Below are 13,727 nucleotides of genomic sequence, written 5' to 3' on the forward strand. Positions count from 1 at the left end.
GGAAAGATTTCAAATGAATTACCTGATCATGGGCAAAAAAATTTGCCTCATCAAACCAATTTGAATATATTCTAGCATGCTTAACTCTGCAGTATATCATAGAAAACTCATTTTGGATTATCAGATATATTTTGGTATCTGTTTAGCAGAAGAAGAGAGAATTAAAATTATAGAATTAAATCACTTTCATGAGGGAAATGAATGCCAGCATGCGGTCCATGTGTTGTCTACTTTTATAAATGCCGTATGTTCTGTGCAGCTAAATGCATTGCAAGAAAAAATCTTGGAACATGTATGAAATCGCAAAACTACAAAGTTGTTTAATCAAAAGCTTAAAGAGACCTTTCAAACAACCCTCATCACTGTTTAAATCAGTACACATGGAGAAGAGTTAACAATAACGCAAGTACAAAATGATTTGAAAATTACTCAGAATTTATTTGGAAATTATTACTCTATTCTTTAAAGTTGAAGACAAAAATCTTTTCATGAGAAAATGCAATTACTTTTTAATTGAAAACAATATTTTCCAGAGAAGATTGAATTTTCTAGGATAAGCTGCAGCTTTAATTATGAAAAAAACCCAAAATGGGAAAATGTATAATCTTCTCCAAAACAACTTTTTTCTTATACTCCTCCAAGCCTTGCATGTAATGCAGCAGCCTCACAGTGGTCAGTCTCATTTCAGTAAAGTCACTCCATTCTTTCTTTACTTCCAGACATATCTGTAGATAAAGTGATTTTCTAGGAATGCTCTAACCATCTGACTTTCCATGGTTCAGACTGTTTAATTTCTTTTTTTTTTTTTTTTTTTTTTTTTTCCTTTGCTTGGGAAGCACTGTGCTGTCATAGTTTACATGTCTTTGTGTCTATAGGAAAACCTTTTCTTTATCGTCTTACCAAAAAAAAAAAAAAAAGCCAAAACGAAAAACATGAAGACCTTAATCATCATAAGACTTCATTTTTTTCCCCCTTAAACTTCTTTTCATGTTTCCAGCAGACTTACCCAATCTGTCATTCCTCCAGCAGCTATGAGATATCAGCCATGGCTGATTTCCTCTTCCCATTCCACAACTAATATTTATTCTTTGGTTTAATTTCTGTGACCCATACTTACAGAAATTCCTAACATTTCTGCATTTGACTTCCATGCCCATGGTAACTGTGGGCCTAACTCTTAATTAACTATTCTGGTTCATTCAGCGCTGTCACTGTGACTGATGCAGACTGCAGGCAAACTTTGACCTTTAGAAGCCTGGGGCCGTTGTTGGCAGACAGAATATTAGTGCAAAAGAATTACATTAAGTGGGAAAAGAAAAGCTGTTATTGCTTAGTAATCTAATTTGCTGAACCCTTGCTCTGACTAAGTTGCTGAGAAGCTCAGTAATTCTTCATCATGTTACAATAAATCATTTTACTTTCTTTTATATATCAGCTACTCTTAGGCCAGATAGCCTGAGCAGACAGACATGATGTGAGTTGTCCAAAGTGAGTCATTCCACCTGCTGTCTATCGTGTTGTTGGATGGTGCTTGTGGGCCCTGGGCCCTGTAGTGTGAAAGATGGCTGTCCTTGTTTAACATAAATTCTTTGTATTTATCCATTTTTTTCATTCTTTTCTTTACTTCATCTCAAAAATAAAAAAAAGGAAAAAATGTTAGAAATGTTGTTAAAGTAGTTGCTTGCCAGTTATGTGGGTTTATGTTGTACATTTACCTTCAGTTATGTCTGTGATCTAATTCCTTTTTAATTTAGTGTCGTTTAGGACAAATTCTGTTAATTTTCTTTTTCTAAATCATGGTGGTGTACTTCGAAACATAGGTGTTTCCAAATGAATTGCTTTGCATTACATATGCAAGGGCATGGAGTGAACAGTTCCTTGTGGAAGAGTCACAGAATTGACACTGAATTAAGAAATTAAAATGCCACTATTCCCCACAGGAAATACATGTTACTATTTTAAAAATGCATCTTTCCTATAAGGTGGGCAACTGTTTACATTTGAGAATGTTCAATAACCTAACTTTTCTCAAGTCTTACTTCCAAGTACAACTTTGTCCTGAACTACATTAAAGAATTTCGTTTAAAAAAAAAAAATAATTAAGTGATAAAAAGCACATCAGGCAATAACCAGAGCTGTCCTTTTCCATTTCAGGACATTCACTGAACAATGCCAGGGATACAAGTGCCATGGATACTCTACCGCTAAATGGTAATTTCAACAACAGCTACTCATTGCGCAATGGAGACTATAACGACAGTGTGCAAGTTGTAGACTGTGGACTAAGCCTGAATGATACTGCTTTTGAGAAAATGATCATTTCAGAATTAGTGCACAACAACCTGCGGGGCGGCAGCAAGAACCACAACCTGGAGCGCACGCTACCAGCCAAAGCTGTGATCGGCGGGAGCAGTAGCGAAGATGACGCCATCGTGGCAGATGCCTCATCTTTGATGCACAGTGACACCCCCGGGCTGGAGCTCCACCACAAAGAGCTTGAGGCCCCCCTCATTCCTCAGCGGACTCACTCCCTTCTGTACCAGCCCCAGAAGAAAGTGAAGACCGAGGGAACCGACAGCTACGTCTCACAGCTGACAGCTGAGGCTGACGATCACCTCCAGTCCCCCAACAGAGACTCTCTTTACACGAGCATGCCCAATCTCAGAGACTCTCCGTATCCAGAGAGCAGCCCTGACGTTGAAGAAGATCTCTCTCCCTCCAGGAGGAGCGAAAACGAGGACATTTACTACAAGAGCATGCCAAACCTAGGAGCTGGCCATCAGCTTCAGATGTACTATCAAATCAGCAGGGGTAATAGCGACGGCTATATAATTCCCATTAACAAGGAAGGATGTATTCCAGAAGGGGATGTTAGAGAAGGACAAATGCAACTAGTGACAAGCCTTTAATAGTGTAGCAAAGAAATATTAAAGGCCACGTACAAGTATTAAAAAGACTTAATTGGTCCCATGCAGGCTCCCTTATATCTGCTTGAAGAGACGATTCTGTTGACCCTGTGGTTCTCCAGTAACGGGGATGACTGGACCTCGCAGTTCTGTGAATTTTTATAAAGCAAAAACTTTGTATATACACAGAGTATACTAAAATGAATTATTTGTTACAAAGAAAAGAAATACCAACAAGGTATTTTAAGATATCTTCTGCTGCTGAATTTAACAAAATTGTGAAAAAAAGAAATAAACACTTTCCAGCCATTTTACTGCAGCAGTTTGTGAACTAAATTTGTAAATATGGCTGCACCATTTTTTTTTTCTAGGCCTACATTGTATTATATACAAGGCGTAGGCTCTAAAATCCTGTGGGACAAATTTACTGTACCTTACTATTCCTGACAAGACTTGCAAAAGCAGGAGAGATATTCTGCATCAGTTTGCAGTTCACTGCAAATCTTTTCCATTAGGGCAAAGATTGAATACATGTCTAACCACTAGCAATCAAGCCACAGGCCTTATTTCATATATTTCCTCAACTGTACAATGAACCGTTCTCATGAAAAAATGGCTAAAGAAATTATATTTTGTTCTATTGCTAGGGTAAAATAAATACATTTGTGTCCAACTGAAATATAATTGTCCTTAAAAAATAATTTTAAAGAGTTTGAAGAAAATATTGTGAAAAGCTCTTGGTTGCACATACGTTATAAGCTGTTTTTCTTACACTCTGTTCATAGTACGGTAGTATGTTTAAAATGCAAGTTCTACCCATTTTCACTTATTTTTCACTGTAAACAGTGTTCTGCTTTGACAAGTTAGTTTTTATTCTTATGTTTTGAATTTTTATTGCCAAAAACCATAATTTGGGGAGAAAATTGTTTTAGAAGCCAATTATGCCAAGCCTTGCACAAATTTGGTATAGCTAACAAAGATTGTAACTCAAGTCCCTGTTCATTCTTTAATCAGGGTTGGGTGGTAAGGGGTAAAGGGGACACTGGACACTTCTCACAAGCTTTCTCGTGAATAAAAGGTGCCTGTCCTTTAAAAAAAATAAATAAAACATAACTATTACTCTTCCATATTCCTTCTGCCTATATTTAGTAATTAATTTATTTTATGATAAAAATCTAATGAAATGTAAATTGTTTCAAAAAAATTCTGCTTTTTTTCATCCCTTTGTGTAAACCTGTTAATAATGAGCCCATCACTAATATCCAGTGTAAAGTTTAACACCTGTTTGACAGTAAATAAATGTGAATTTTTTTCCAAATAGGTAAAATGTGCATTATTATGTACGAAGCATAATTGGCATCAGCAGTCCTTCGACCCAGCTGTATCCTGCTTAGAATGGCTTCTTTACATTTCATGATTGAAGTGTCAAGAATACAATAGAAACTGTCTCTATAGCTCTACAGAAAAAAGATCATCTTTACTATTCATTACTCTAGTCACAATTTAATAGGATCAAACTCAGACATGGCAGGGTCATTAGGAAAATGTACTGTAATTTCATATATTTACATAACTTTCAAGTAGGCATCTGTACTGAAATTAAAAATAAGGTGGTAAACACCACTATGATATTCTGGGCAACAGTAATTAGCAGTCAATTATTAGTGATGAAGATATATTGTTGCAGTGGGGAAAACATGAATAAGCAGCATTTGGATAGCACTCCGAGTGCTATCCAAATAATTAATCCATCACGGCACTGTTTTGAGTTAGATAAATAAGCATGACTGTCCCCGTTTTTGTCAGACTAGAGATCTGCAGAAGGCAGCTGATGCCCAAGATGTTATCTACAAATCAGTGGCAAAATTGGAAGTCTGAAGGCTTAGTTGTCTTGATTCCCAAGCCTCTTTTATTCCTCTCAACCAGGGCCTCTCAAAGATAACGCCAAGGACTTCATTTGTCACGACTTCCAAGATTATGTTCTTCCAAATAACTCTGAAGTTAATGCCCTGTCATCACAGAGGCCGCAGTTTCATGTGTGGCCACTGTGACTGTATGTATGAGAACAGCAAAAGTTCATTTGAAAGCCGTATCAATTCTGTTACCATCTAATGCATTGGAATATATAAAGTCCATTTGGAAAATAAATCAATGTATTTTGAAGAAGTTTGGATTTCAGAAGAATATTTTGGGCAAGACTTCCTGCTGTTGAGACAATTCAAACTCTGTTAAAAAAAAAAAAAAAAATCCAGGTTGAGATGGAACCGCGGGGTTCAGGTAACCTCAATATATCTGTAATCAGGACTGTGACACCGTAGCAGTTGTTCTTGAAGAAAAAGGCATCTTCACCATTGACCCTACTGGTAACTCTTGCCAGTATGTTCCTTAACACTTAAAAGTTATTCTGTTTACAGTAGAATCACTGAAGCATTTAAAATTCAGTCAGAAACTTGTTTACTTCTGTTTAGTAGAGATGCTTTAAAAATCTGAAGTCTCTATGAAATAAGAATTTGTTCTGATTCAGGGTATACAGCAGACTTTGGAGCAAGAACGATTCCCTTGGTCTGTCTGGCAACTTAAAAGCATACTTGCTGCCTTCTACCTAGGAAATCATGTCTTAGGGATTTAAAAATTGTGGTGCTCAAGCAATTACAGTACACATGACCTAGTAACATCACCAACTTTCAGCAGAATCTTCAACCCTAGTTCGAGCAAGTACTCCTTTGTGTCTAACTAAAGGTGGCAAAACTACATGCTGGAAAAAGGTTTGTAGCATTGTGATCTTGAATATATATTCAATTGCAAATGTAACAAGTATTCATAAAACAAGAAAATGTAGCTGATGAACCTAAGATGAACCAGCTGAACCTAAGTATCATAAGGGAATTCTTTTGTTAGCTTCTTTGTAATGTAGATGTTGCTTTTTAGTGAGCCTGGTTTTTTTAATGTTACGCTAGTGAGTGTCCTGTGTTTAGCTAGCAGCTAGCAGCCGATACCTTGCCAAATTTCTGTTGGTGTAACTTCTCAGTGTAGTAGGTTACAATATAATTATATAGCCGACAGCTTATTGTAATTTCTTTATGTTCTCTCTCACATTCCTGCCGTCTTGTCTTGGGATCAGAAGGACAGAAGAATTCAGAGGAAGAGTTCGAGAATAGCGAAATAATGACAGCAGAATTAATGGAAACAAGTGTTTCTTCAGGGTCGTCAGTTAACCAGTTCCTATGACGGTGCCAAGGATATGCTGCTATTTTAGGCACTGTCTTTCAGAAGAGCTGTAATTTTCTTATGGCTAGTAATCTCCTGTTAGTATCAGTGTTAACCCTACTGGCTCAGTTCAATTCTTCCTTGTAACTTCAGTCCAGTTATATTAATTCCTACAAAAGATTAAATGGGATGTGCATTTAGTGAACTGTTGTATAATGGTGCTATGCATTGTTTAATATCAAATACATCTCAATTCTACATAAGTGAACCATAACATGAAGAAATGCAACACTGGTAATACCTTTATAGTTAAAATTAACCTTTATCTGTGAATTCTACAATACACCTTTGCTTCTTTTAAATTGGAAATGAAATTACTAATAAAGTTTACATATATTCACTTATGTAGGCAATAAAAGGTGTTTCAAATTGACATAAGTTACGGATAAGATATGTGTCATATTTTATGTCCTAATTTTTAAGGAAATTTTTTTCTGGACTACTCGGACATTAACAAAAAAAAAAAAAGGAAACAGTCCCCGTGTACTGTTGTTACCCCGCTTTGCCTCAAAACTAACAAAACTTGTCTTCTAGATTTGGTTATGTGACAACATATGCTAGTGTAAAGTTTTATCCCTGAATAAAATTATTTTTTAAATCAAGAGAAGCTACAGATAGACAATTGGATATATACGAACATCTTCACTGGGGTTTTAACGCACTAATTCGAGGGGACGATGGAGAATGAAAAGTGATGGGACGCAGCAGTAATTCCTCAGTTCCACCTCACCTGTAGCCCTGCAAAGACACTTAGGCCAGGGAGGTCACAGTAAAGCATACCTTAGATTTTTTTTTTTAAATAGATGGTGACAGTCACCCTCCACATTGATGAAGAGCATTGCTACCATTTCAATAAGCAAGGGTCTTGCCGTATGGCTGCACTATGAGATAAGGACCCCAGATTTATGGGTGCCATTGGCATGCTGGGTCTCTACTCCGCAACTACACCACAGGTTGGAATCCAGCTTTGCATTGAGTTGGGGGTAAAAATAAGCACCACCACAGCCCTGGAAGCATGAGATCTGTGCCTCTCGTTTATATAAACACTTTGTAAATTAGTAGGAATTCAATTAATTGATCCAGCTCAATCATCCAGCTCTGACAAAAATCTGGAGTAAAGGTTCATTAGGACCCTGGCTATTTCAACAGAGCGTTCGGAGTTTTTTTTCAGTGAAATCCTTCATGTGGTTTTTAGAACGACAACTTCCAAATCCTTTTATTCATGCAGGATAAATTCTCAATGGTATTTCATTAATTCATGCCTAAGAGCATTACTATCTCTTCTTACTGTATTATGTCATCATTAATCTCAACCGCTCCCCATCAAACTTCCTGGCATGTGAAACAGATCACACCATGGTGCAGCCTGAGTGGTTATAAATGCTACTGAAAATCACACAAGCCTCAACTCGGCAGCAAGGAGATTTTTAAAGGACCATTCCATATAATGCACCAGCTGCTGAAGTCGTCAGTCCGGGATCCCAGATGCAGATACAGCCACAGTTGCAGAAATAACATTCAGAATGAGTAGTTTTATCAAGAAAATTCTTCTGCAGTCAAGTTTATGTATAGAATCACAGAATGCTTTGGGTTGGAAGGGACCTTTAGAGGCCATCCAGCCCAGCCCCTGCAGCGAGCAGGGACAGCTCTAACCAGCCCAGGGTGCTCCGAGCCCCGTCCAGCCTGGCCTGGGATGTTGCCAGGGATGGGGCCTCCACCGCCTCTCTGGGCAACCTGGGCCACTGCCTCACCACCCTCAGTGTAAAGTTTCTTCCTTATATCCAGACTAAATCTACCCTCCTTTAGTTTAAATCCATTACTCCTTGTCCTGTCACAACAGGCCTTGCTAAAAAGCTTGCCCCCACCCTCCCTACAGGCCCCTCTCAGCACCGCCAGGCCGCACTCAGGCCTCCCCGCAGCCCCCTCCTCTCCAGGCTGAGCACCCCCAGCTCCCTGAGCCTGGCCTCGTAGGAGAGGGGCTCCAGCCCTCGGATCATTTCTGTGGCCTCCTCTGGACCCGCTCCAGCAGGTCCATGTCCTTCTTGTGCTGTAATTCTTAAGCATTTCTTCCTTGGGCGCACACCTCCTTCTGTGTGCTGGGCTAGGATGCAGACTGGCACAATGTAGACGGCACTGCTGTCGTGGTTTAACCCAGCTGGCAACTGAGCCCCACACAGCCGCTCGCTCCTCCCCAGTGGGATGGGGGAGAGCATCAGAAGAGTAAAAGGGAGAAAACTCGTGGGTTGAGATAAAGACATTTTAATAAGTAAAGAAAAGCCATGCACACAAGCAAAGCAAACCAAGGAATTCATTCCCTACTTCCCACGGGCAGGCAGGTGTTCAGCCATCTCCAGGAAAACAAGGCTCCATCACATGTAACGGTTCCTTGGGAGGACAAACACCATCACTCTGAACGTGCCCCCCATTGCTGCTTCTTCCCCCAGCTCTATATGCTGAGCATGATGTCGTATGGTATGGAATATCCCTTGGGTCAGCTGTCCCAGCTGTGTCCCCTCCCAACTCCTTGTGCCCCCCAGCCTGCTCGCTGCTGGGGTGGGGTGAGGAGCAGAAAAGGCCTTGACTCTCTGTAAGCACTGCTCAGCAACAACCAAAACATCCCTGTGTTATCAACACTGTTTCCAGCACAAATCCAAACCATAGCCCCATACAAGCTTCTATGGAAAAAGTTAACCCTACCCCAGCCAAAACCAGCACAACTGCCAACCAGTTTAAAGTTAAGAGACAGCAAAGCTGAGCACAAAACCCCCTATGCACATTAAAAGGTCTGTTTCACAAATCGGAAGCAGCAGGTTAGTATCTGTACGGACTTTGCTAATGGAGAAGCAGGATCTCTGAATAAGCAGCAGTGACTAGCTATCAGGAATAACTGTTCCAGTCCTCTTGTAGCGTGGAATTGCTTTAGAACAGCACAATGCTGCCGAACTTTCGGCCTCCATGATTGCTTAAGAGAATGACTCCCAAAGGTTAACGAGGTTTTCATGAAAATAATTCATTTTCATTCACTTTAAATATACCACTTTGCTTCTTTTTTGCATTAGCAGGATAAATAGAAACTTCATGGCTTGTATTCTTTATACCACTCATTGTTTTAAATACTTCCCCTCCGTCTCCTATTACTTGACTCTTTTATAAACAAATCCTTGTTTTCAGCCTCCTCCTTTTCTCTAACCGCTTAGTTGCGAGTCCACAGAATTACTTTTTGTGAATATGCTTTAGGAGGTAGGGCAAGAACAAAATTATGGATGAATTATTATTGTTGATTTATGGATGGAATTGTATTTTCTGTTCTGTGCTTCCCGCCACCCCCCCATGGTCTCACATCACCTTTTGTTTTCATAGTATCCCTTCACAACACAATTTTTTCCACTAAGCTGATCATAGCAAGTAATGACCTAAATAGTTACGGTTAATTTAGAACCCTGCAAAGGCTACAAATACTTCCAATTATTCCCTTGAATATGTGCCCAACCTTGTATTTGTCAGCATTGCATTTCATCTGCATCACACTGCCCATTTATTCACTTTGTTAACCCCGGTCATTCACAATCTTCCCTAGTTCTGATTAACTGAAATAATTCTCTGTTAACAGCAAACAGTGCCACCTTTCAGCTAGCATACTCATCCCCTTTTCCAGACAGCACCAGTTTGAATACAGAGTGTTGGGGCACTATACCATTAGCCTTTTGCCATGATAAAAAAATTGACCATTTAGTCTGGCTCTACCTCTTAGTTTCTAATGCACAACTGCTTTAGCTCTCATTTCCTCAATACTGGTTTGCTTTAATGGCTTCTTGGTAGGGATATTTTTACAAGGATTTTTTTTTTTTTTAAAAAACCTAAATAAATTACATCAACCGTTCCCTCCACTCCAAGCAGGTGCACGATTGACTTAATTTTAATGTTAGAGAGGCACAATTTTCTTGCCCTGAGCATTTACATCTCTTTTGGCGATGCTTCCTCTGCTCTATGTGCTTAAATGCGGAGCTGCTCGATGTCAGACCCAAAAAGCACTTAACTGTTCAAAGTGAAACTTAGGTGGAATTTAGGCACTGAAATCCCAAGGTATGTTATCCACAGGTAAAACAGGCATCACTTCAGAGGCAGAAGTAATTCTAACCTTGTAGACACATACATTTTTGTCACTAAAGACATTTTGTCAGGCCGAGTTGTGCTACTGCGCATGTGCAGCCACGTCGTCACAGCGGAGGTGAGCCAAGGCAAGCCAGGCACTACAAGCAGTGTCACTGCCTCGTCGTGAGTGCCACAATCCAGAAATTAGGTTACAAAGGGGCTCCTTCCCTTCCCCTGCTGAAGCTACCGTCCTGACAAGAATTACAATTTGTCTGGAGATAAGCCCTTTAACTCTCTGTAACTTTGCGGTACGAATGCCACCGTCGAAGCTCTGCACCAGCCGCAGAGCCCGTACTTCAGCTGGCTCATTGCAGCAAGAGCTGCATTTGCAAAAGTTTCCAAATCTCTGCGAGCCCATGTGTATCCCTTTGCTATGAAACCAGGCTGTAAAATTTCCTCCAGCTCTTTGTTTTCACCACATGGCAGCTGAAGGCTCTGACCACACCAGGTTCACTGTTTGTGTTGCAGAAGGGTCACAGATCCTGCCTGTGCAGATCCAAAAACTCCATGGGTTTTGACGTAACGTACATCTCACGCGAGGGGCTCTGTGAAGCTGCTGAAAGACCATGTAGCGCCATGTTCATGGTACCGGCCGTGCCAGGTGGCCTGCAGGGTGGTGTGTAGATGCTCTCCAGCCAAAGGCAAGCACCACAACACCGAGGTGCACTCAGGGCCCTCCATTTCCCACACACAGCTTCCAGCTAAGAAACTCAAAGAGTCAAAATTGGGCTGGCCAGAGTAGTTAGCCCCTTAGCATGCCACTGAAGACCTGCTCACAGCGGCCTACTTTCGGTATCTGCGCCGAGTTACAGTCATGCTACTGCTGCAAATGTTGACCTGGGCACTCAGCTCCCTATTTCTCTCAGGCGGGAGTAGCTTAATGTGAAGCTACTGCTAAAAACCATCCTGAGGAGAGCGTCAACCATAGCTGAAATGGCTGGTGACAGGGTTGTCTCCATCACAAAGCACAAACACATGCAAGTTTATATGAAACAGTGAAGGTTTCCAAGCACGTTAGAGGCTGCTGAAGAGCCTGAGCCTGGACTTTTTTTCAAACGCTGGGGCAGGGAAGAGAATACAGACAGGTGGAGGAGAAAATAAAAGTATAATATGAATCAAATGAGGTACAGAATTAATTTCGCTTTTTCTCATTTCTCTCCTTTCCAGCACCAGTAGCTGCTGCCCCTTCAAGGCAAGAGAGAAAAATCGTACCAGTGTCCACTCATCTGGGTAGTTTGACAAAATACTTCAGTTTAGTGAAGCATTTCTAACTCTTCAAACTTGTTAATTCATATTTACCTCATAGCATTGGCAGATCACAATACGCTTACAGAAAGCAGTCAAGAAATCTTTCATTCCAAGCATGTCTTGAAATTTTCAAAGCACACTTTCAAAACTGAATTTAACCAAAACGACTTCTTTCAGTGGGCCAAAACACTACCACTCACAAAACCACTGAAAATGAAGAAAACGGTCAATACACCTAGCGAGAGGAAGTTGGTTAGGTATTTGCCTTAGCATAGACTTCCTGTAAATTATCTGGTCCAGTTTTCTAAAGCTATGAATACACCCTGAGAACAAGGCGGATCCGTACCAGCAAGGCAGTGTTACGTGTCCAGAGGTGCTGGTAATAAGCACGGGATTGTACTCCTCAGCATCACTTAAGGAATCTGGTCTACGTCCACTCTTAAAAGCCATATATCTGCAGAGACAATGTTTGTTTCTTATTTAAAGGATTGCTGGCCTGAATGAATACTAAAAGTAAGCAAAAGTGTAAGTAAAAGTGGCACCTACACATAAAAAAGGCTAACCTACATTTATGGACAAAACTGCTCCTACAAAGTGCTGTGTAATTTGCTGAGGACCTTTTATGAGCCAGCTCATGGTGTGCACACACAAACTGCTCTTAATGCAGATGCAGAGAGTACAAGAAGCTATATTCCAGATAGTCGGAAATCTAAAGTAAGCAGGTAGCTGCTGCAGGGGGTTTCTTCTAGGTCTCAGCAAAAGTTTCTTGTAGATTAACTGGCACTTAGGGGACTACTTGGTCTCCCCACGTCAAGATAAGAACATGCTACATGCTGCTTATAGTTATAAGTGTTCTAATTAGGTCGACTTGATTATTGTTCTGTGGTTTGATAGATCCTGTATTTAAAGTAATTTCAGATACTAATTTTTAGACCTTTTTTGTGAACTAGTAAATCAAGTGCAATTTATTCATGGAATTATTCTTTTCTTTCTTAATGCCTATTCCCTCTGGCTTGTAACTTTAATTAGAACCTGCTATCTGTTCATATTGGTAATGGTAACAGTTGTCACTAGAGTACAGATGCATAGATTCAGCTCATATTGCCACTTTGACTTTATACTTAAAACCTAACAATCTTCCTGGCTATGCATCTGAGAATACCATCCATTAATGCTTTATTTCACTGCCACCCTGAACTCCAGACTCTAAACACTAACAATCTGATTATTTTTTAACCATCCAATAATGCATTTTCTAAAGAATAGAAACTTTACAAAAAATAGCTTCATTTGGAGATAAATATCTGCCTGAAAAGGTTATTCAGCCCATCCAGATTTCTTTTTTATTACTATAGATTTTCCCAAGGCAGTATTGTTTCTTGAATAATTATCGATCTAAGCAATTGTGTGCTAAAGTAGGCTGATTCATTCATTAAACATACACACAGAAAAGCTCTTGGTTGCCCTGCTAAAAACAAACAGCTCCTTTCTGTCTGCTCCTCAACACTTCCGTAGAATATGATGATTACACTGAAATGTAATCAGTTACTATTTGATTTGCATTTGTCAGGAAAAGGAAACACAAAATATATGTCTTTGGAGCAGAAGAATCAGGATCTGGAAAACTGTTCAAAAAACACTAGCCTTGTTTGGTTTGCTTCTTTACACACTGATATACAAGTTTCAGTAGTTTGAAGGGAGTCTTCCAGTAACTTGTTGCAATTAGCAAGGTTCTAAAAGCTTGCTAACTTATTATTTAGATAAACTTTTCCTTCCAACAAAAACTGAGTCCTTTTGCACTATGTGATATAGAAAATTGTATCTGTTTCACATTATTCTGATTAAATATATCGGGAATAGAATAGCTTTCAAGGTCTCTGTTCACTACAAAGATACAGACAGGCTGCTCTTGAAATGATCTGCATAGTAGCCGGTGTATTTGGTGTAAGAATCAGCAACACCAGCGGGGAACACGGTAAAGAAAGTATCCATTAGCAAACGCTGAAATGAAAAGAACCTTTTGTTCATTGACTTATGTACTCCATGGATGGCACAAAGTTGCATTCAGCCTAGCAAATCTACATATCTTCAAACCCCCAGCACCACTTGCTTGCAGAAGAGCTGCATTTCTCCTGAATGAATGGTGATGATGCT

The 13,727-nt window shown here is 39.9% G+C and overlaps 1 protein-coding gene across 10 annotated transcripts in view; it reads left to right on the forward strand.

Annotated features, from left to right (window-relative positions):
• ADGRL2 (adhesion G protein-coupled receptor L2) overlaps positions 1–2,909 on the forward strand; it is a 128,718-nt gene extending 125,809 nt beyond the window's left edge. For 7 of the 10 annotated variants that reach the window (XM_075711499.1, XM_075711500.1, XM_075711501.1 and 4 more), the window contains one exon: positions 2,155–2,909. In XM_075711499.1, coding sequence (XP_075567614.1) covers positions 2,155–2,909 — 755 coding nt within the window. Of the gene's footprint in view, positions 1–1,435; positions 1,474–2,154 lie in introns of those variants that run through there. The other 3 variants (XM_075711506.1, XM_075711507.1, XM_075711508.1) reach the window with 2 other exon arrangements.
• The last annotated feature ends 10,818 nt before the right edge of the window (positions 2,910–13,727 follow it).

The sequence above is a fragment of the Pelecanus crispus genome, chromosome 5 (genome assembly GCF_030463565.1).
Source record: "Pelecanus crispus isolate bPelCri1 chromosome 5, bPelCri1.pri, whole genome shotgun sequence".
NCBI classification, from domain to species: Eukaryota; Metazoa; Chordata; class Aves; order Pelecaniformes; family Pelecanidae; genus Pelecanus; species Pelecanus crispus.